The sequence below is a fragment of the Budorcas taxicolor genome, chromosome 1, assembly GCF_023091745.1.
Source record: "Budorcas taxicolor isolate Tak-1 chromosome 1, Takin1.1, whole genome shotgun sequence".
NCBI lineage: Eukaryota > Metazoa > Chordata > Mammalia > Artiodactyla > Bovidae > Budorcas > Budorcas taxicolor.
This window is the reverse complement of record NC_068910.1, coordinates 109,193,800-109,217,019: the sequence shown is the minus strand read 5'-3', so window position 1 is coordinate 109,217,019 and position 23,220 is coordinate 109,193,800. Positions and strand designations below refer to the sequence as shown.

The window sequence follows — 23,220 nt, the reverse complement described above, 5'->3', positions numbered from 1 at the left end:
AAGGAGCTGACACTAAGAAATCTGCACCAACGACACACTCTTTCCTCACTTTCCTAGAAAATGGCTTTGCTGAAAGCTTTCAGTAATTTTGGGGTTCTTAAGGGATGAGCTACCCATCTCCTTGCAGGAACCTGTAATAAACCTTTATCTGTTCCAAACGTTCGTGTTTTAGAACTGTTTGGCCTCACTGTGCATCGGGCAAATGGACTTGTGATTTGGTCCTATTGTCTCTTGTATAGTCACGTCAGAGGCCAGCTGGTGAAAGAAAAACTCAGTCTCCTTAACAAAACTCACACACAAGATAGTGATGCTTTATTACACAAAGGATTTGGCAAAGGACACATTCATTTTGTAAAAGAATCCCCACCTAAGATTCCTAGTGATCCATCTGGTGATACAGTCAACTTAATAAACAATAGCTGGTATTTACCAAGTGCTTGCAATGGGCCAGAGCCATACAAATCCCACCAGGAAAACAGGACTTTGCATTAGGATCTGGATTTAGAAAAGGCCCAGCTTCAAAGATTCTGTCTTGCACAGACTTAGGACTCCCATTTCCAGAAGTTCAAAAACTTCCTTTCTTATCTAAGGGAGAGAAAAGAAGAAAAAAAAAGTTTAAGATCAAGAGAGGATGGATTTGGTGAATAAATTCAACTATCTGGATTCCCTGGTATTTATGCAGCTGTTATGGCCAGAATCAGGAAGAGTAAAACCTGCATTTTATTCAGGTTTGAAATATTTACATAAGTAAAGGAAGAGGAACTATATAAGGCATCAGTTTCATGTAGATGTCCTTTTGTTTGTAGCCCTTCAAAATAAAATCTTATAGGAAAAATCTTACACAATGTTGTTTCAAGATATCCAAACTATGTCTAGACTATACACAGTATTTTAATACAGGCGAACTACTAATAATACATCATCACAATAAAAATAAGTCTGGGTTAAAAGGGTTTTTGTGAATACTATTTCTTCCTTATATTATAATTAGAAAACTAGTGGTGGCTTACTCAATTTAACATTATAAGCAAAGTCATCAAATGTGACCTCATGTGCCTGACATCAAGTTGGTTAAACTGGTTTTAAGAAACCAGTCAGTTCAGGAGACTCTGTGTGTGTGTATACGTATGTGTGTGTAGGAAACTCAGACAGTGGTTTTTAGCCTAACTCACTAATCAGTTAAAATCAGGTTTGGTTATTCTGAGGATATAGTTTTATACAGCAAATTAATTCAGCATATTTGGATTGCAAGCTTCTTTGATAGTCACTGTTATGACTGACTCCTGGTTGGTGACTGGCAGCCATGTTTATTACTGCACAACCCTGCTCTCTCCAGCAGCTACTTCTAAGCATCAGGTTAGCCTGAAAGATTAGCCCCATGATAACATGGTGGGTGTCAAGTCAATTGGCACATTATGATGATAATGGATGACGTTCATAAATATATAATCAGCTAATGCTGGTCCCACAAAGGTATTCAATCAGTTTTAATTCACTGAGACATCAAAAAAATTTCCCCACTCCTCAAAATGTAAATCGCTCATTAAGTAAGCAGGTTTTTGGGTATGTGGAGATGCAAGCAATTAGGCAACTTTGTGCCCCTCATCTCCAAATGCACTTCTAAGGATAAAAAGGCAAAGATGATCATGTCTCTAAAACAAGGCACAGGGAAATACACCAAGTCCTCCAGACCTTCCTGTTTCCCAACGGTACAGTATAGATGTGGACCCCAGAGGGGCAGAGGCCATTGGGCATTTAATGAAGAAACAAAGCTGATTCCTATAAAACACATGGAAAGGATACAGTTATGTGTAAGGGGTGAGATGGCCTCTATAATTGTAGTTACTTCAGAGTTAAAAGAAATCATTTCAAAGGCCAGAATGTGCTGGCTCCCCATGTCAAAGACTTTACTGCTGTGTTTGAACTCAAGTTCAAATTGAAAAAAAAAAAAGATTAAAGGGAAGTGCTGGATTGCTGGTTACACGGTACCTCGGGAATGTCCATCATCCTTCTCAACTTCTGATCTCTCCAGTTCCAGTCAAAAATCAGAAACTTTAAGGGGTTCAAATGAAGGCCACCTGGAAGAGACGGAGAGTTGCTATATTAAAGAACTCATGACATAAGCTTATTAAAAGGATTTTTTATTCCTTTGGTTGCTTCTTTTTTCCTGGCCTCATTTGTTCTTTTCTCCCCACCCCATTCCCCCAACACTGGCAACTAATCTCTGCACATTAAGTGCTGTCCCTGTCTGATGGAAAACAAATGCAGCACTCCGAGACTTGCTCTCCTTATAATCTTATCACTGATTCTTGGGGAAGCTGCTCTTGCTAAGCTTGTGAAATGCTCAAGGGCTGGCAAAGAATCAACCCCAGGCCTCCATTTTACCAAGCCCCAGACGGTGAAGTCCCATTCTGACAGGAATTTGGTAAGATGTATCCTACAGTTCATGAGTTTGAGTAAACTTCGGGAGCTGGTGATGGACAGGGAGGCCTGGCGTGCTGCAGTCCATGGGTCGCAAAGAGTCGGACATGACTGAGCAACTGAACTGAACTGATCCTACAGGTCAGGGCAGGGACCCTTCAGGAGTTGAATCCAGTAGAGTCTGCCTGTCTCTGAAAAGGTGAATCAGCAGAAGTTTGAAGACAGGGTTGAGAGGTCAATTTCAGGCAGAGAAGAGAGTTAAGATGAAAGAGCTCCGAAGTCTGTTGTCCTTTGAGAAGACTGGTAGACGACTCTTTCCTGCTGCCTTCCTGTCTATCTGGAGACAATATTGAAATGTGGGGTGGAAGGGACCTCAGGGATTGTCTTCTCTTCAGAGGTCCCAGAATTGGGCAGTTAGCTTTTCCCCACTCCCCATTGCCCCCAAGCTGTCACATCTGGAAACATAAATAACAAAGCCTTCTTTTATCCTGCAGCCCTTTCCCTCAATACTGGTTTATTTCAGTAATTTTCTCTCTCCCTAAAGACTTTTTCATGCTTCTTATAACTACAATGCCTCTTATTTAAGACTCTCTCTGTAAATTAAAAATGATATAAATGAAGAAAGACAATGGCTTGATAGTGTTCCTTTAAAAATAATTGACCTGATGGTGGGATAGCAAACAGGTACAGCCTCTCTGGAAGGCAACTGGACATGATATAACATGAGCTTTAAAATGCTTGGAGTTTGATAAAATAATTCTTCTTCCATTTCAATATAACACCAGAAACTTAAGCAGTTACTTAAAAAGATGATAACTGTGTACCTACTTACACAAGCAAAAAAATTAAAAACAACCCAATATTCTGCCTTAATAGAACTGTTAAACACCCATATAACTTGGAATCAATATCCAAAATATATAAAGAACTCGTAACAGCTCCATGGCGAAAAAAAAAAAGCTGATTTAAAAATGGGTGTAGGAACTGAATAGATATTTTTTCCAAAGTAGACATCCAAATGGCCAACAGCTATATAAAAGGAGCTCAACATCACTAACCAACAGGGAAATGGCAAATCAAATCCACAATGACCTGTCACTTTTTACCTGTGAGAATGACTGTTACCAAAAGACAAGAGATAACAAGTATAGGCAAGGATGTGGAGAAAAAGAAACCCATGTGCACTTCTGGGGGGATTGTAAATTTGTGCAGCCATTATGGAAAACACTATAGAGGATTCTCTAAAAATTAAAAGTAGAACTCACACTACAGCCCAGTAAATCCACTTCTGGGTATATATCCAAAGGAAATGAATTCACTATCTTGAAAAGGTATATGCACCCCAATGTTCATTGCAAAATTACTTTGAATAACTAAGACACAGAAACAACCTAAGTGCCCACTGACAAATGAATGGATAAAGAATGTCAGTGTTCTTTGTCACACACACACACACACACGAACATTAAAATCCTGCCATTTCTGACAACATGGGTGGTCCCTGATGGCATTATACTGAGTGCAACAAGTCAGACGGAGAAAGACAAACACTGTATTATTTCACTTCTATGTTGAGCCTGAAAACAAACAAACAAACAAACCAAAAAATGAACTCATAGCTACAGAGAATAGATTGATGGTGGTTGCCAGAGGTGAGAGGCAGGAATAATAGATGAAGGTGGTCAAAGGGTAAAAACTTCCAGCTGTAAGGTAAATAAGTGCTGGGGATGTAAAATATAGCATGGTGATTACAGTTAACAACACTGTACTCTGTATATGTGAAAGTTGCTAAAGAGAGTAGATCTTAAAAGTTCTCATGACAAGAAAAACAATTGGAACTATGTGAAGTGACTGATGTTAATCAAACCTACTATAGTAATTATTTCACAGGTATCATATGTACCCATGATAAGAAAAAAAATGGAACTATGTGAAGCGACAGATATTAATCTAATTTATTATAGTAATCATTTCATAGTTATCATATGTACCAGTCACGCACACCTCGGTTAATACAATGATATATGTCAATTATATCTCTGCTAAACTGGAAAAAAGCCCAACAGGATATTATGCAGCCACTAAAAATGAAAAAATAAAACTATTTCATGCCATGGAAAGTTCTCATGAGATATTGACATATTGGGTGCTGTGCTTAGTCGTGTCCCACTCTTTGTGACCCCATGAACTGTAGCCCGCCAGGCTCCTCTGTCCATGCGGATTCTCCAGGCAAGAATATTGGAGTGGGTTGCCATGCCCCCCTCCAGGAGATCGTCCCAACCCAGGGATTGAACCTAGGTCTCGCATTGCAGGCGGATTCTTTATTGTCTGAGCCACCAGGGAAGCATATTAAGTAGAGAAGACAGTTATAAAGTTATGATATGCAGCATGATTTCCACTTATAAAAATATATTGATAAATGCATAGAAAAAAGACTGAAAAGAAATATAGTTAATATCAGCTGATAAGTGATATCTCTAAAGTAACTTATTTTCTTTTCTGTATCTTTCTGCATTTTACAAAGGCTCTTATAATTAGAAAATCCCCTTATTAAATAAAACAATACAATTCTGTCTGTAAATGTTATGGGATAGCTTTTGATGTTTAGAAACTCTCCTTAATATAGCATATATATAAACATCTCAAGTCATAAACAGCTACATAAAATGTGTTATGTGCCATTTGACTTACTTTGTTAAATTTTCAGTTTTTAGAGTGATGGAATTGTTTCTCTTTAAACGCTTTGTATACAGCCTAACATCTGTAGTCAATGAATATTAAACCATTCATTCAGTCAGAATCAGCAGTAAGAGTTATTTTCCTTTTATAAAAAAATCAACAGCTCCTTAAATGATTTTTCCACTTCTTAGATGAAGTAAGGTTTCACAGTGAGTTTTCACAACTCTGTAGAACTCTAATTTCAACAATCTGAACAGCTTTGTTTTCTCTGTCTCCCTCTCTCTCTTTTAAATATTAAATATGGAGAAAAGTGGCCCTGTTGCCTGGGGTGGGGGTGGGGCAGTGGTGGTGACACACAGAAAACATGTGGAATACAGTAACGGAGCGGTGAGCCTTTGGCTAAGTGGTGGAGAACGACCGCGCATCCCTGGGCCCTCCGGCTGCCCAGCCAGTCTCTCCTGACTCCATGTCTTCCAGATGGACTATGAGCACCTCTCATCTGCTCTTTCACTTTCAACACCCTCCTGAGGCCACAAGACAAAAATCCAGCCAATCACTGTGCAAGGGCCTTCCTCCAAAATCTGACTTTCTTTCCAACTGAAGTACAGACTACTACAGCCAGTAAAGTCTCCAACCAAGAAAGGTGGTCTCTTTAATAAAAGTAGTAACTAGTATTTGTTGTGGAGAAGGCAATGGCACCCCACTCCAGTACTCTTGCCTGGAAAATCCCATGGATGGAGGAGCCTGGGGGGCTGCAGTCCATGGGGTCGCTAAGAGTTGGACACGACTGAGCGACTTCACTTTCACTTTTCACTTCCACGCATTGGATAAGGAAATGGCAACCCACTCCAGTGTTCTTGCCTGGAGAATCCCAGGGACGGGGAAGCCTGGTGGGCTGCCGTCTATGGGGTCGCACAGAGTCGGACACTGAAGCAACTTAGCAGCAGCAGCAGCAGTATTTGTTGAGCTCCTACGGAGTGACACTCACTGTGTTTAGTTTTTTATTGGCATAACATACTCCTTGTTATTTGGTCGCTTGGTAGTATCCCACTTTTTCAACCCCATGGACTGCAGCATGCCAGGCTTTTCTGTCCTTCACCATCTCCTGGAGCTTGCTCAAACCCGTGTCTATTGAGTCAGTGATGCCATCCAACCATCTTGTCCTCTTGTCGTCCCCTTCTCCTCCTGCCTTCAATCCTTTCCAGCATCAGGGTCTTTTCTAAGGAGTTGGGTCTTTTCTAATGAGTTGGCTCTTCACATCAGGTGGCCAAAGTACTGGAGCTTCAGTCTCAGCATCAGTCCTTCTAATGAATATTCAGGATTGATTTCCTTTGCAATGGACTGGTTGGATCTCCTTGCAGTCCAAGGGTCTCTCAAGAGTCTTCTCCAACACCACAGTTCAAAAGCATCAATTCTTCAGTGCTCAGCCTTCTATATGGTCCAACTCTCACATCCATACATGACTACTGAAGAAACCATAGCCTTGACTAGACGGACCTTTGTTGGCAAAGTAATGTCTCCACTTTTTAGTATGCTGTGTAGGTAGGTCATACCTTTTTTTCCAAGGAGCAAACGTCTTTTAATTTCATGGCTGCAATCACCATCTGCAGTGATTTTGGAGCCCCTCAAAATAAAGTCTGCCACTGTTTCCACTGTTTCCCCATCTATTTGCCATGAAGTGATGGGACTGGATGCCATGATCTTAGTTTTCTGAATGTTGAGTTTTAAGCCAGCTTTTTCACTCTCCTCTTTCACTTTCATCAAGAGACTCTTTAGCTCTTCTTTGCTTTCTGCCATAAAGGTAGTGTCATCTGCATATCTGAGGTTATTGACATTTCTCCTGGCAATCTTGATTCCAGCTTGTGCTTCATCCAGCCTGGCATTTTGTATGATGTACTCTGAATATAAGTTAAAACAGGGTGACAACATATAGCCTTGACATACTCCTTTCCCAGTTTGGAACCAGTCTGTTTTCCCAAGTCTGGTTCTAACTGTTGCTTCTTGACTTGCATACAGATTTCTCAGGAGGCAAGTAAGGTAGTCTGGTATTCCCATCTCTAAAAAATTTCCACACTTTGTTGTGATCCACACAATCAAAGGCTTTAGCATAGTCAATGAAGCAGAAGTAGATGTTTTTCTGGAACTCTCTTGCTTTTTCGATGATCCAACAGATGTTGGCAATTTGATCTCTGGTTCTTTTGCCTTTTCTAAATCCAGCTTGAACATCTGGAAGTTCTTGGTTGAAGTACTGTTAAAGCGTGGCTTGGAGAATTTTGAGCATTATTTCACTAGTATGTGAAATGAGTGCAATTGTGCAGTAGTTTGAACATTATTTGGTATTGCCTTTCTTTGGGACTGGAATGAAACCTGACCTTTTCCAGTCCTGTAACCACTGCTGAGTTTTCCATATTTGCTGGCATATTGACTGCAGCACTGTAACAGCATCATCTTTTAGGATGGCCTTCCCTGGTGGCTCAGCTTCTGCAGTGCAGGAGCTCTGGGTTCAATCCCTGGGTTGGGAAGATCCCCTGGAGAAGGGCATGATTACCCACTCCAGTATTCTGGCCTGGAGAATTTCAGAGATGCAAAGAGTCAGACACAACTGAGAAACCTTCACTTCTTTTAGGATTTGAACTAGCTCAGCTGGAATTCCATCACCTCCACTAGCTTTGTTCATAGTGATGCTTCCTAAAGCCCACTTGACTTCACATTCCAGGATGTCTGGCTCTAGGTGAGTGATCATACCTTGTGGTTATCTGGGTCATGAAGATCTTTTTTGTATATTTCTTCTGCATATTCTTGTCACCTCTTCTTAATATCTTCTGCTTCTGTTAGGTCCATACCATTTCTGTCCTTTATTGTGCCCATCTTTGCATGAAATGTTCCCTTGGTATCTCTAATTTTCTTGAAGAGACCTCCAGTCTTTCCTATTCTATTGTTTTCCGTTATTTCTTTGCATTGTTCACTTAGGAAGGCTTTCTTATCTCTCCTTGCTATTCTTTGGAACTCTGCATTAAGATGGGTATATCTTTCCTTTTCTCCTTTGCCTTTTGCATCTCTTCGTTTCTCAGCTATTTGCAAGGCCTCTTCAGGCAGCCATTTTGCCTTTTTGTATTTCTTTTCCTTGGGGGTGGTTTTGATCACCACTTTCTATATAATGTCGTGAACCTCTGTCCACAGTTCTTCAGGCACTCTGTTTATCAGATCTAATGCCTTGAATCTATTTGTCTCATCATAAGAGATTTGATTTAGGTTATCCCTTTATAGCCTAGTGGTTTTCCCTACTTTCTTCAACTTAAGTCTGAATTTTGCAATAAGGTGGGTGCATTTCTCATCTCTGTCATTCAGATAAAGAAACAGGTTCAGAAATGTTAAGAAACTTGCCAAGCCCCAGAGATGGTAGCTGCCAGATCTGGGATGTGCACCCAGAGGCTTCAGTCTACAGCAGAGGCTCTTCTCCTTGACACGATATTGCTTATGTGTTTCCTCCTCTATACAGACTGTGTATCTACATGCCTACTTCTGATTCAGCTGTTCTCTCATTCCTGAATGCTTTTCTCACATCTCCATACTTCAAAGATCCTATTTTAATCCTATCCATACTTCAAATATCAGTTAAAGACTCCTTTCTCTATAAAGCCTTCCTTGCAGATTCAGCCGCCGAAACAACCTCTCCTTCATCTCAACTCATAGAGACCCAAGTGCTGGTTTGGCCCTCGGCACTTACTGCTGTCACATTCTCATTCTATGTACACTTATCTCTTCAACTAGATCAGGAGCTCCTTGAAGGGGAAAGCCTCTGGAATCAGGAAGGCCTAGAATGAGAGGGTCTTGGGAGGGGCTACGTAACCCTTCCAAGCTGCAGTTTTCTCTCTTAAGAAATAAGAATGCTAGCCTGCAACGATGCTGTGTGTACTAAACGAGATATGTAAGGGTGTTTAGCATAGCACTCAGTACAAGTAGGAACTCAAAAAATATTTCTTTCCCTCTCCTTGTCTGGGTCTACCAAGTTTGCTACTTGTAATTGCACAGACTTCTGCATATAGTGGGTTCATTAATGCATGGTTTTCATCTGGAGAGAAACAATAGTATTTTTAGCTCTTTTTTGCTTCCAGGTAAAAGACCATCTCTATACTGAGATACTATGTTGATGAACACATTACTTTTAGACACACAGAAATCCAGGAACAGCTCCAGACAGTTATAAAATAAAGTTTTGAACATGTCATTTGGAAATGAGCATTTAAAAGAAATACTTTAATCTGTCTGGCAGGTAGAAAAATGTACTAAGATCATCAGTAGGCCAGAATGTTTTTAGGCTACTGGCTTTGAGAAAGTCATCAAACTATAAAACCCCACCAGTGGATGCTACCTGGAATACTTTCTGGGTAAAGCACTAAAAGGAAAGGAACTCGCGAGAAGTGTTCTAGAATACTTGAATTTCATCCATAGAAACTGCATTTTTTTTTAACATGTTTTCTGTATCAGCCCTCAACTGGAATGGGAGCCTTGGGGAGCCTCTCAATTAAGTGAGAGGGAAACACTCGACACATTAGCTTACAAAGTCCAGAGGCTGCAAACTGGTGTAATAAACTGTGAATCCACCAACCTCCTTAAAGCAATTGGAATGTGAATGTGTTTAGATGGCCACACATACTCTAGTTTGCAACAGTCCTTATCATTCCCCACTGCACTACACCTGCTGGCTGGTTTTTCGAGACTAAAGGCTGAGCTTCCAACCCTGAATTAACTAAAAACACAGAGGTCTGGTCTCACGGCATCACACACGTGATTTCCCAGACTCACACAGGGTAAGGCAAACACTCAGCTCTGGGTAGGAGTATTACTACCTCTTTTCATACCTTGTTTAATGAGTTCTTTAATTCTCCCTGGAGTTCCTACACCCAGGTGTACTACACGCTTCTCCAGCAATTTTACCTGCTCCTGGACCTATTTCAAAATGGAAGAGAAGGGAAAAAAGAAGAGTCATTGGAAAGTTCAATCACAGCCCAATTTTAGAGCATTTAATCTAAAAGCTAAACAGCAGAAGTGAAACAGTAAAAGGAGCTACTCCTGTTTAGGGTCAACTTCCAGGGCAAAGAAGGTTAACATCAAGACAGAAGAGAGCATCTCCCTAGAAAACTGGTTAAGCCTCAGCTTCTGTACAAGAATATCAGAGCACAGAGGAATGGTGACTGTTGTGGGGACAAAGGCAGGGAATGCAAAGAAAATCAGATTGGGTGTTAAATATGTAAGGAAGGCACCAAAGAACACGCTTGCTAAGGAGATAAGGTAAAGCAGTTGAAGTGAAAAAACTGAGGTCTGGAAGTGGCCCTGAGGCATCACTTCCACTCCTTACCAGGAACCACAGGCCCTCGCTTACCTTTATGTGTTTTGCGAATAATTTTATAACTTTGCTGTCTCCTTTGAATGCAGTCATTGACCTAATGAAAAGAAATAGATTTACTCATAAGAAAACTCACTCAAAAAAAACAAAAAAAAACAAAAAAAAACCCTCACTCATTCAGGGCCATGCCATCTACTTATGTATTACCCTTTGATTTATTTAAAAGAATATGCACATTTATGTAGGTATATATGTACATATATATGTGGATATACACACATAAACAGAAATCCTGATTTTCAGCCCACCTCTGGAACAAAAGTGGGGTGGCCTTTATTCAGGCATGCATCTGGATTGGCTTTTAACTTTCAGAAACAAGGTTAACTTTACTTAGGTTTCCTTGATTACTGAAACATGTAGACTTGCCTTTTACCTGTATTAAAATGAAAACCACAGTCTCAACATGGCATCACTCTTGCTAAAAGCTCATGATACTGAACCCAGATTTAATATTTGATCTAACTACAGTTTCCACTTCTCTCAGAAATGTAATCTTAATCAACCAGTCTGAAATTTCTGGTCAAGCCCCAGTAAGATAACCTGTTCTGTGGGGCTCTCCAACCCCCAAAGGAAGCTAAAACCTTGCTGCTTCCTCCCCCACCCCAAAAGATGTTTTGGCCTAATAATAGGTCGTTCTGCTCTCCCCTTGCTCCACCGTTTTTCCAAAAAAAACCTTCCACTGTGCACAATCCCTCAGGGTGCCCTTCTAGTAGCTAGATGGGATGCTGCCTGATCCACAAATTGTTGAAAAAGTCGATGTGACCTTCAATTTACTTGGTTGGATTTTGTTTTTTAACACCTTTAATACAAAAGTTCTATATTTTAGATCCCTGGCAGAGAATTTATCTTCAAACTCTGCAGTATAGTTCTCACCCAAAATTTGGTTGAGAGAATCTTAGCAGTGATGTCAGCCTGTGCTCCTCGGAGCCCAAGGCCATGTACAGAGGTCTGTGTGTGGCTGCCCAGAGGGCTCAGGGTAAGCAGGCTCGTGCCCTGCATTCAGAGGAGCCTCCTACTTTTATTGAATTTGAAGAGTGAGCTTATCTGTAAAATTTTACATGTGGAAATGCTTTGGGTATAAATGTGTAAAACTGGGTATAAAAGAAAAATCTTCTAGTTGATGTTTGGGATGAGAACATGGGAATGCTGCTTGGAATACTACTCTCCTTTATATATCACTATTATACTTGAGAAATATTACTGACCAGTGGGAATATATGAAGTTACAAAGTGGTGACTCATTCTACACAAATTCTGTTGCACTTGAGTCTGTACTTATATATGAGCTTTCTCCGTGGTGAGGTTAACTAAGAAGACAATTTAGGGGCCATATTTAATATAGCGTATGGTTCTCAAGAGAACAGGTAATCTTACAAAATTTAGAATTATTCAATAGTCACCTTTATGAATAGGGTTCATTGTGCCTGCTCAGAAATCACCTTCTGCAAATCACCTAACCTTGAAATGGATCATAATATTCCTGAAGACACAGAAAAACACCGAGAATTGGCAAATGAAGTACAACACCACGGTGCTTCTATGCCCCTCAGAAAGGCATTTATGTACTCAAATCGATGTGACAGCTTGTTTTTAAGAAGCCATCTTCAGGCCAACCCCTTTGCCACTAGTGTTTGAATCTGAAATAAGTTCTGCAGCAGTAGTTTTTTAAACACTGAAAAGTCAATGTGAACTCCTATGATTTCAGAGCCAGCAAGTACAGCTGTCCAAAACCAGTTGGAGTCTTAAAGATCAATTATGTTTAGAGCAGAAAAAAGGAACACTTCTGTTTTACTGAGAGGGAATTTTACAATTTAATGTGAGTGCCGAGCAGGAAAGAAGGATTTGAAGGACTATTAACAATCATTAAAAACTACTCATGGTCAGATTACTTCATTTAGAAAAATAGAGGCTAAATAACTACCAAGAATCTACTTTGCACTTTAGTGTATTTGATCAAGTTCCTTTTTCTTCAGGACTTGGATTCTTCTTTGTTTTGTCTCTGGTCAAAGCTAAGCAAGAGCCTCGCTCCGGGAGAGGGCTGAGTCCCAGTAAATCCATTTTACTCTGATGGCTCTTCTTTGAATACTGAATGTTACTACAGATTCAGTGGAAGCCTTTTTGTTTATTCTAAAAAAAACTACAGTAAATGAAAAGGTATGTGAAAGCACTTAGTAAAGTACCTACAAATTATCTATAAAATGGAATTTTTATATGTAAATTTTTGGTCCATTTGGCATTTTTCTTGGTATAAGAAGTGAGATGTGGATCCAAGTTAATTTTTTCAGATGGCTACCTGGTTGTTCCAATACCAATTATTAAAGTCTATCTTTCCCTACTAATTTGTCACTTTTGCCATATTCTGTACATATACATATGGGTCTACTTATGAACTTATAATTCTGCTCCACTGTTTTGACCTGTCATGCACATGCCCGTTCCATACTGTTTTGATTGTTGAGACTTTGCAATATGGCTCTTAATAAAACAATCTGATGGATACTATAGGCCTTCATTAGCATTCTCTTTTGGAATTTCCACGGCTATTATTTCTTCTGTATTATATGAATTTAGAACTATTTTGTCTAGTGTAAAAAACAACTTTATAGAAGTTTCATTGGAAATCTATGAAATTTGTAGATTATTCTAGGTAAACAGATATATTTACATCAAATTTTCCAATTTAACAACATGGTTCACTTTTCTGTTTAAGATGTTCTGCATCCCTTGTGTAATATTTTCTTCATCTAAATTTTGAGAGGTTTATGCATTGGTGTTCTATTTTTTCTTGTTACATGGTTTTAAATTAGATCTTTTGTTTCATTTATTTCTCCACATTGGTTATTGCCTGTATAATCTCCCAGCTTTCACCCTTGCCCTCTACAAAGTGTGTTCTCCACACAGGAGCCGAAGTGAACCTTTAGAATAATAATTCAGATCATGTGACTCCTCTGCTCAAATCCTCCAACAGTACTCCATCTCAGGGCCTTTTGTATCTATTATGCCCTCTGCCTGGAACACTCTTCTCCCAGACATCTGCTTGGCGTTCTCATTCACTGTGCAAAACTCTCTGTCCAAATGTCAGTCTCCTAAGAGAGGCTTTCTGCAATTATCCTTTAAAAGCAGCCCCCATTCTCTTCTATTCCTTTGCCATGATTTGTTTTTTTCTTACATAACTTATCACTACTTGACATTATAATGTGTATTTTATTTGTTTATCATCTGTCTCCCTCATTGGAGAGTAAGTTCCATGAGAGAGGAGACTCTGTATATTTCGTTCATTGCTACATTGCCAGCAAATAGAACATATCAGCTTGGCATATATAGGTTACTCAGAAAACAGTCACGAAATAGAACAGGTGAAGCTTCCAACCTAATGAGCTCCAGAGCTCGGATGGCAGAGCCACAGATAATCAGCATCAGGACTGATTTCTTCTCACTGTGGTTTTTCCGAAGTTTCACCCATTTGGGGCAGACTGAAAAAAGAGCATAAGGAAAACATCACCCTACATATAGCAAATTAAGGCTCCAGAGTTGAACACTGTCCAGTTACTTCACTATTATTTAATATAGTGAGCATTGTTCAGATACCATTCTCTGGTTATGCTAGACATTAAAATGGAACATCATTAATTTATACCACAAAACATAAAATACGCTAAATAACTAAATGCGACCAGCTTTAGAACTAAGTAAAAAAAGTTTGTACAAAAAAAAAAAAGACAAAGAAAACTTAATAACCAGTGAGACTGATTCTATTATTACCTGCATTTACATTTGCTGTATTTGAGGCTAAGAAAGGTTTATGAACTCAAGTTGAGTGTCATCAGAATTGGTTAGAATGTGAAAAAAGAAGGCTAAATTACTGTATCTAAACTAGTTCATTATTGGTCACAATGAATGACTATCTACCATGAGTAATCTAATTATTACTGCCTACATACAATGAAAAAGACAAAGTCAGACTGAGCAACAGCCAAGGTCTGAGTTCTGAACATGGGAACAGAACTTCAGAGTTGGGGTCAAGATCATAGCCCCACTTCCTAGTCTTTCAGGTAACAAAATAGAGTCCTGGAGGAGTCCTCAGTAACTTGTGCCAAGTCAAACATCAAATCGATGGGGTACTTGGGGCGAGAACACCAATATAATTCTCTGGATTCCAAGAGCAACACATCTAATGTGCTGTACAACAAAAACAAGACCAAAACTCAAATCCCCAAAACCAGAGAAAAACAAGAAAAAATTAAAGTAAACAAAAATTAATATCAAGATGGACCTAAAAAACATTAATTTAAAATCCACTTAGGATGGGAACTTCATTTTAAATTGGAGGTTTTAAAAGTTTTTATTTTAAAGAGACAAACCTCATGTTTTAATGGAAATAACAATTTGATGAATAGTTTTTTAAAAAAGGAGTTTACTTACCTTCTTTTAGATATGACGAAAGACTGTGAGTTAAATCATTGGCCTTGAGGAAGCAGGAGTCTAGAAATATGAGAAGCATACTTTGTAGAGGATTTTGCAAACACACACTCGAAACATTAAATGTGAATGATGTATTCTTGAACAGGTTGTACAACATTAATGAGTTGAGGACTCATTTATTTTAAAGTGTTGTCTAGCATTTTAAACAACAGCAGCACCAACAATAGACTTTTAACTGCCAATCATTTTTTTTTTTTTTTTTTGAGCTGTGAGTTCAGTTTTATTTGGGACAAAACGAGGATTATAGCCTGGGAGACAGCATTTCAGAAAGCTCTGAAAAACTGTTACAAAGAGTTAGGGAGGAAGGTCAGGATACACATAATTTTAGTATAGGGAGGGTGCATGCAATCAAGCACATTTGTTTGCAGAAAATTGCTGCTACTACCAGTCATATGAAGGTTACTGCTAGTCACAAAGAGCATACACTCACCATGAAGCCTTCTCTAGATATGAAAAGATGGAAGAATTGGGCTCAGAAAATCGTCTCCTGAAAATAATCTATCTGAGGACCTGTTCTGCCAGTTCTTCCAGAGCACAGGGTGCTTCATTTCTTTTTTTTAATTAAATTTATTTATATTAATTGGAGGGAGGCTAATTACTTTACAATATTGTATTGGTTTTGCCATATATCAACATGAATACGCCATGGGTGTACACGTGTTCCCCACCCTGAACCCCCCTCCCACCTCCCTCCCCATACCATCCCTCTGGGTCATCCCAGTGCATCCTGTATCCTGCATTGAACCTGGACTGGTGATTCATTGCACATATGATATTATACATGTTTCAATGCCATTCTCCCAAATCATCCCACCCTCTCCCTCTCCCACAGAGTCCAAAAGACTGTTCTATACATCTGTGTCTCTTTTGCTGTCTTGCATACAGGGTTATCATTACCATCTTTCTAAATTCCATATATAGGCATTAGTACAGTGTATTGGTGTTTTTCTTTCTGGCTTACTTTGCTCTCTATAATAGGCTCTAGTTTCATCCACCTCATTAGAACTGATTCAAATGTATTCTTTTTAATGGCTGAGTAATACTCCATAGTGTATATGTACCACAGCTTTCTTATCCATTCGTCTGCTGATGGACATCTAGATTGCTTCCATGTCCTGGCTATTATAAACAGTGCTGTGACGAACACTGGGGTACACGTGTCTCTTTCAATTCTGGTTTCCTCAGTGTCTATGCCCAGCAGTGGGATTGCTGGGTCATAAGGCAGTTCTATTCCCAGTTTTTTGAGGAATCTCCACACTGTTCTCCATAGTGGCTGTACTAGTTTGCATTCCCACCAACAGTGTAAGAGGGTTCCCTTTTCTCCACACCCTCTCCAGCATTTATTGCTTGTAGACTTTTGGATAGCAGCCATTCTGACTGGCATGAAATGGTAACTCACTGTGGTTTTGATTTGCATTTCTCTGATAATGAGTGACCTAAATAGACATTTCTCCAAAGAAGACTGCCCATCATTTTTTCAGTTCAGTTCAGTTCAGTCGCTCAGTCGTGCCCGGCTCTTTGCGACCCCATGAATCGCAGCACGCCAGGCTTCCCTGTCCATCACCATCTCCCGGAGTTCACTCAGACTCACGTACATCAAGTCCGTGATGCCATCCAGCCATCTCATTCTCGGTCGTCCCCTTCTCCTCCTGTCCCCAATCCCTTCCAGCATCAGAGTCTTTTCCAATGAGTCAACTCTTCACATGAGGTGGCCAAAGTACTGGAGCTTCAGCTTCAGCATCATTCCTTCCAAAGAAATCCCAGGGTTGATCTCCTTCAGAATGGACTGGTTGGATCTCCTTGCAGTCCAAGGAACTCTCAAGAGTCTTCTCCAACACCACAGTTCAAAAGCAATTCTTCGCTGCTCAGCCTTCTTCACAGTCCAACTCTCACATCCATACATGACCACAGGAAAAACCATAGCCTTGACTAGACAGACCTTAGTCGGCAAAGTAATATCTCTGCTTTTGAATATACTATCTAGCTTGGTCATAACTTTTCTTCCAAGGAGTAAGTGTCTTTGAATTTCATGGCTGCAGTCACCATCTGCAGTGATTTTGGAGCCTCCAAAAATAAAGTCTGACACTGTTTCCACTGTTTCCCCATCTATTTCCCATGAAGTGATGGGACTGGATGCCATGATCTTCGTTTTCTGAATGTTGAGCTTTAAGCCAACTTTTTCACTCTCCTCTTTCACTTTCATCGAGAGGCTTTTTAGCTCCTCTTCACTTTCTGCCATAAGGGTGGTATCATCTGCATATTTGAGGTTATTGATATTTCTCCCAGCAAGCTTGTGTTTCTTCCAGTCCAGCGTTTCTCATGATGTACTTTGCATATAAGTTAAATAAGCAGGGTGACAATATACAGTCTTGACGTACTCCTTTTCCTATTTGGAACCAGTCTGTTGTTCCATGTCCAGTTCTAACTGTTGCTTCCTGACCTGCATACAGGTTTCTCAAGAGGCAGGTCAGGTGGGATGGTATTCTCATCTCTTTCAGAATTTTCCACAGTTGATTGTGATCCACACAGTCAAAGGCTTTGGCATAGTCAATAAAGCAGAAATAGGTGTTTTTCTGGAACTTTCTTGCTTTGTCCATGAACCAGCGGATGTTGACAATTTGATCTCTGGTTCCTCTGCCTTTTCTAAAACCAGCTTGAACATCAGGGAGTTCACGGTTCACGTATTGCTGAAGCCTGGCTTGGAGAATTTTGAGCATTACTTTACTAGCATGTGAGATGAGTGCAATTGTGCGGTAGTTTGAGCATTCTTTGGCATTGCCTTTCTTGGAATTGGAATGAAAACTGACCTTTTCCAGTCCTGTGGTCACTGTTGAGTTTTCCCAATTTGCTGGCATATTGAGTGCAGCACTTTCACAGCATCATCGTTCAGGATTTGAAACAGCTCAACTGGAATTCCATCACCTCCACTAGCTTTGTTCGTAGTGATGCTTTCTAAGGCCCACTTGACTTCACATTCCAAGATGTCTAGCTCTAGATTAGTGATCAACATCATCATGATTAACTGGGTCGTGAAGATCTTTTTTGTATAGTTCTTCCGTGTATTCTTGCCACCTCTTCTTAATATCTTCTGCTTCTGTTAGGTCCGTACCATTTCTGTCCTTTATCGAGCCCATCTTTGCATGAAATGTTCCCTTGGTATCTCTAATTTTCTTGAAGAGATCTCTAGTCTTTCCCATTCTGTTGTTTTCCTCTATTTCTTTGCATTGATCACTGAAGAAGGCTTTCTTATCTCTTTTTGCTATTCTTTGGAACTCTGCATTCAGATGCTTATATCTTTCCTTTTCTCCTTTGCTTTTCACCTCTCTTCTTTTCACAGCTATTTGTAAGGCCTCCCCAGACAGCCATTTTGCTTTTTTACATTTCTTTTCCATGGGGATGGTCTTGATCCCTGTCTCCTGTACAATGTCACGAACCTCATTCCGTAGTTTCTCAGGCACTCTATCTATCAGATCTAGGCCCTTAAATCTATTTCTCACTTCCACTGTATAATCATAAGGGATTTTATTTAAGTCATATCTGAATGGTCTAGTGGTTTTCCCTACTTTCTTCAATTTGAGTCATCATTTTTTAGAGTGGTGAAATAGAAGCTTGTTGTACATTCAGTGGACTAATGAAACATTTTTATTTTCAAATCCATGGAAATAGGCAATATACAAAGGTAAAGCTGAAACAACTAACGGATCTTTGTGGAGATGCCCAAACTCACCAGTCACCATAGATGTGCAAATTAATATAAGATGAGATAACATTTTGCATATACATTAGAATGGCAATTGTTAAAAAGATGTACCAAGTATTGCTGAGAAGGTAGGATGATGCAAATTCTTGGGAACTACCGGTGAAGTATAAAGTGGTATTGCTATGCTGGATAGTAATCAAATTAAGGCGTACATCGTGAAGAAAGCTGAGCACCGAAGAACTGATGCTTTTGAACTGTGGTGTTGGAGAAGACTCTTGAGAGTCCCTTGGACTGCAAGGAGATCCAACCCTCCATTCTAAAGGAGATCAGTCCTGGGTGTTCATTGGAAGGACTGATGCTAAAACTGAAACTCCAATATTTTGGCCACCTTATGAGAAGAGTTGACTCATTGGAAAAGACTCTGATGCTGGGAGGGAGTGAGGGCAGGAGGAGAAGGGGGTGACGGAGGATGAGATGGCTGGATGGCATCATTGACTCGATGGACATGGGTTTGGGTGAACTCTGGGAGTTGGTGATGGATGGGGAGGCCTGGTGTGCTGCAATTCATGGGGTCGCAAAGAGTTGGACATGACTGAGCTACTGAACTGAACTGAACTGATATCATATCCCTATGAACCCAGGATTACATTCCTGGAATGTAATGGAAAGAAAGAAACATTATGGAAAGAAATTCTCGTGTAGTCTATAAAGACACACTCAAAACCTTCATACAAGTATTATTTGTAATGCTGGAGAACTAGAAGCAACCTAGACATCCATATAGGAGAAAATGCATGAACAATAAGTGGTAGATGAAATCACTGGAATACTATGTAGCATTTTAGAAGCAATGAACTACATGTACGTAAAGCTACACAGGTATCCTGAAAAAGTGTTCAGGGAGGAAAGAGAAGGAGAGGTGCAGCACAACTTCATTTAAATAAACTGTAAAAAGCTTCCGCGTGCAACAATGTGACATACGCATTTTAAAAAATGAACAGTGACTCAGCGTTGATGCCTATGGAGAAAGGAAATCGGAGTGTGGGTGGGGAACAGCAGGAATAACACATCAAAATGCGACATTAACACAACAGAGCACAACAACACAATGAAAGACAATGAAACAAACTGCAATAAAACACAGGGGCCTTGATCAACCAATGATGAGCATGGTCTAGCAACCAAGTAGTATTATTAACTCTGTACCTAAGATGTATAAAAAAGCATGTCTATCTTCCAAATTCTTTATGCCAGAAGAAGTCTGTCTATAAACACATCAGAGTTTTAGGGAGTAAACTATTACTGAATTAAATGAGACTTATGTTGTGACCCAGTGCACACAAATTCACAGTATGTGAGTAACTTCAAAGATGTTGCCCTCTGTATCCTGTTGTAGAGCCTCTGATGATCTTTAAAATTATCATCTCCCAAGTCTGGATATGATCAGACTCGCCTGCAGAGCATTACAATAGATACAGATTCCTGGAATGGAGTCCCCTTGGCACAGTAAGTCAGAATTCCTTGGGGCTGGGCCTGGGAATTTGCTTTTTAAGTTTCTGGGTGATTCAGTTGCTTACAGGCATTTAGCACTGATCTGAACTACAATGCAGCTCTCAGGAGGACAGCTAAGTTAGCTCTAAGTGATTCTTGCTTCAAAACTCTAATTAAGTTCCCATGTATATGACATTAACAATGTACAGTGCACAGTATTAATTGAAAAGACATGTTCCTTCCCTACAGACACAAACAACGTGCAAACCACAACCAAGTCAGACACTGGGTAAACTAAATAGGAACAGTATTTTATTACTTATATCCATATAAGTAATATATGCCCCTTCCTGAGACTGTTCTGATAACCGATGGCATGTCCCTCCTTCAAATAACAGAGACCTCTCTGTCTCGGCCCTGACGGTGTAGTGATGGGCCTTTTCTCTAAAACCTTATGATGTTTTCAAACACTGTGACTCAGAATGGCCTAATTTCTTAACTAAAAATGAAAACCTATTCCTTTTGGCTACAACAGTCTTCTTTTAACATATTTTAAATATTTTCCCCTAAGTCAATCATGACCACATATTCTTACCTAACTATATTATTGAACTCTAATGATGATATAATATAAACTCACTATGGAACTCAAGTGACTCCTTAAAGAGTTCTTCTGACTTTTGACTCTCTGCAATTCTAACAAAGAACTGGAAGGGAAAATTGACTGCTGAGTCACAATGAAATCAAACTTCAGTTAAACCTTGAAGAGGCTTTGTTACAGCACCTGGTTCCTGAGATAGAGGAGTTAGGAGGAGCTCTCCTCCTGAGGAGCTGCTGTGCTTAGAAGAGTCATCTCTAATTGCTATTGGGGTTTCTGAGCTCAGTAAGTAGGAAACTTCAGGACTCACTCATGTAGAAATGAGTTCCTTCAATTCTCTACAGGGCGTTTCTTTCGGAAAAGGAACAGACAGGGGAACTGGTGTCTCCAATCCAGTGTGCATTAAAAAAAAACCATGCACACATCATTTTATAAAAGAATTATAAAAATTCAGGGAACGGGCTGTTTTTCAGCTTCTCAAGTCTCTAGAAAGTACAAAGTTCTAATGGAAAAAGGAAATCAAGCCACCTTTGACTTTTTCCAAAAGTGGTGTTAGATATTCCTAGTAGTCTACAGATAGCTCATCTGAAGCCGTGGTGCCTGATATTTTGTTGTTTGATTTTATGACATCTATTTTCTTCAGTCTCAGAACAAAAGAGTAATAGATTATGTCATTATTTTGAAATTCATTAAAATTGGTTTTTAAAAGAATTTTCCAACATTTTTAACTTAATTATAAATATTCTAAGGCAGAAGATCTCATTTAATAGTATACTTAAGAATCATACGAGGTGAGGTATCAGCCTTGCTAAAAAATGTAGAATTTTGTTCATATCTTTAGATGGTTTACTTGAGAAAGTCTTGGTTGGAAGCTAAAATACTACCCTAAAAGCAGAACAATGACTAGACATCCACGATGAGGGCAACAACAGAACTAAAATGTTATTAAAGCTAAAGATCTTGTCTATAAAGGATGAGTAAATTAATCACCTATACTTTTAAATGTGTGCTTTATTTTTATTTAACTTCTATCTTCATTAAAGATTCTTATTCATTGAAAAATCTGCCCCCAAAACACACCCACTACCTTTGCAGTAAAAAAATTTACCAATCTATTAGATTGAACAAATACCATTTAGCATCTTAATGAAGAAATCATCCAACAGTTAAAATGATAAGGTTCAGGAAAGGAGTACTAGCACATGGAAAACACAGTCATTAGAGGGAAGAACAGGAAGCCTGGTTGTACCTGGCAGGGTTAGTTCTTCTAATTCAATCACTGAGCGACTGCTGCTGTAATAGTCCTTCATCAGCTTCTGTAGGTCTTCAGGTGTCCCTGGTTTTGGCTCTGATTTTGCAAGAATATCAGTAATTTTCTTCTGATGAGAAAGAAGTAAAAATAGGAAGACAGATTTTTAGAGTGGCATTTGGCTGAGGATAGGTTGATTCCTCTGGCATTTAAACTGTAAATAGGTTCTGGTGATGGCCAAGCATGAATGGGAGTTCTAATAAATACACTTGAGAAAACTTGAAAGATACTTTTTAGACATAACTACTGCTTTGAAAAGTGGATGATCTAAGAGACTCCTTGGTCTGTGATTTCTAGGAGAACTACAAATTTTGCAGGAGTCTATAATACGTGCTGCTGCTGCTGCTGCTGCTGCTGCTGCTGCTGCTAAGTTGCTTCAGTCATGTCCAACTCTGAGACCCCATAGATGGCAGCCCACCAGGCTGCCCCATCCCTGGGATTCTCCAGGCATTTTCTGATAAAAGTCAGTAAGTGTTTATTTTATTTTTTGATTCTTTCACTTACTTGTGTTATATACAGAGCTTGCAGTCAGTGTGATACAATTTCTTTAAAAACTGTTACTGACATTTGCATTATGCCCAGGCATGTGGTCAGTTTCTGTAAATGATCCTTGTGGTTTTTTTTTCTTTTTCAGAGTTTTTATTTATTTTACTATTTATTTATTTATTTTGGCTACACTGGGTTTTCATTGCCGCACAGGCTTTTCTCTAGTTATGGCAAGCAGGGGCTACTTTTTAGTTGCGGTGTGCTGGCTTCTCACTGTGGTGACTTCTCTTTTTGTGGAGTGTGGGCTAGGGTGCTCGGGCTTCAGTAGTTGCCGCACGTAAGCTGAGTAGTTGCACCTCCTGGGCTCTGGAGCACAGACTCAACAGTTGTGGCACACGGGCTTAGCTGCTTTGCGACAAGTGAGATCTTCCTGGATCGGGGATTGAACCCATGTCTCCCGCACTGGCAGGTGGATTCTTTAATCGCTGAGCCACCTTGGGCTTCCCTGATGGCTCAGATGGTAAAGAATCTGCCTGCAATATGGGAGACCTGGGTTTGATCCCTGGGTTGAGAAGATCCTCTGGAGAAGGAAATGGCTACCCACTTCAGTATTCTTGCCTGGAGAATTCCATGCAGAGGAGCCTGGT

The 23,220-nt window shown here is 39.7% G+C and overlaps 1 protein-coding gene across 3 annotated transcripts in view; it reads right to left on the bottom strand.

The window, feature by feature from the left end:
- Positions 1 to 299: 299 nt before the first annotated feature.
- The window catches only part of CMSS1 (cms1 ribosomal small subunit homolog), a 399,921-nt gene continuing 377,000 nt past the window's right edge, over positions 300 to 23,220 (bottom strand). For all 3 annotated transcript variants that reach the window (XM_052642246.1, XM_052642250.1, XM_052642258.1), the window contains 7 exons: positions 22,028 to 22,157; positions 14,930 to 14,989; positions 13,878 to 13,980; positions 10,484 to 10,544; positions 9,963 to 10,050; positions 1,990 to 2,078; positions 300 to 585 (listed from right to left, as the gene is read on the bottom strand). In XM_052642246.1, the coding sequence (XP_052498206.1) occupies positions 502 to 585; positions 1,990 to 2,078; positions 9,963 to 10,050; positions 10,484 to 10,544; positions 13,878 to 13,980; positions 14,930 to 14,989; positions 22,028 to 22,157 (615 nt within the window). In that variant the 3' untranslated portion in view covers positions 300 to 501. The remainder of the gene's footprint in view (positions 586 to 1,989; positions 2,079 to 9,962; positions 10,051 to 10,483; positions 10,545 to 13,877; positions 13,981 to 14,929; positions 14,990 to 22,027; positions 22,158 to 23,220) is intronic.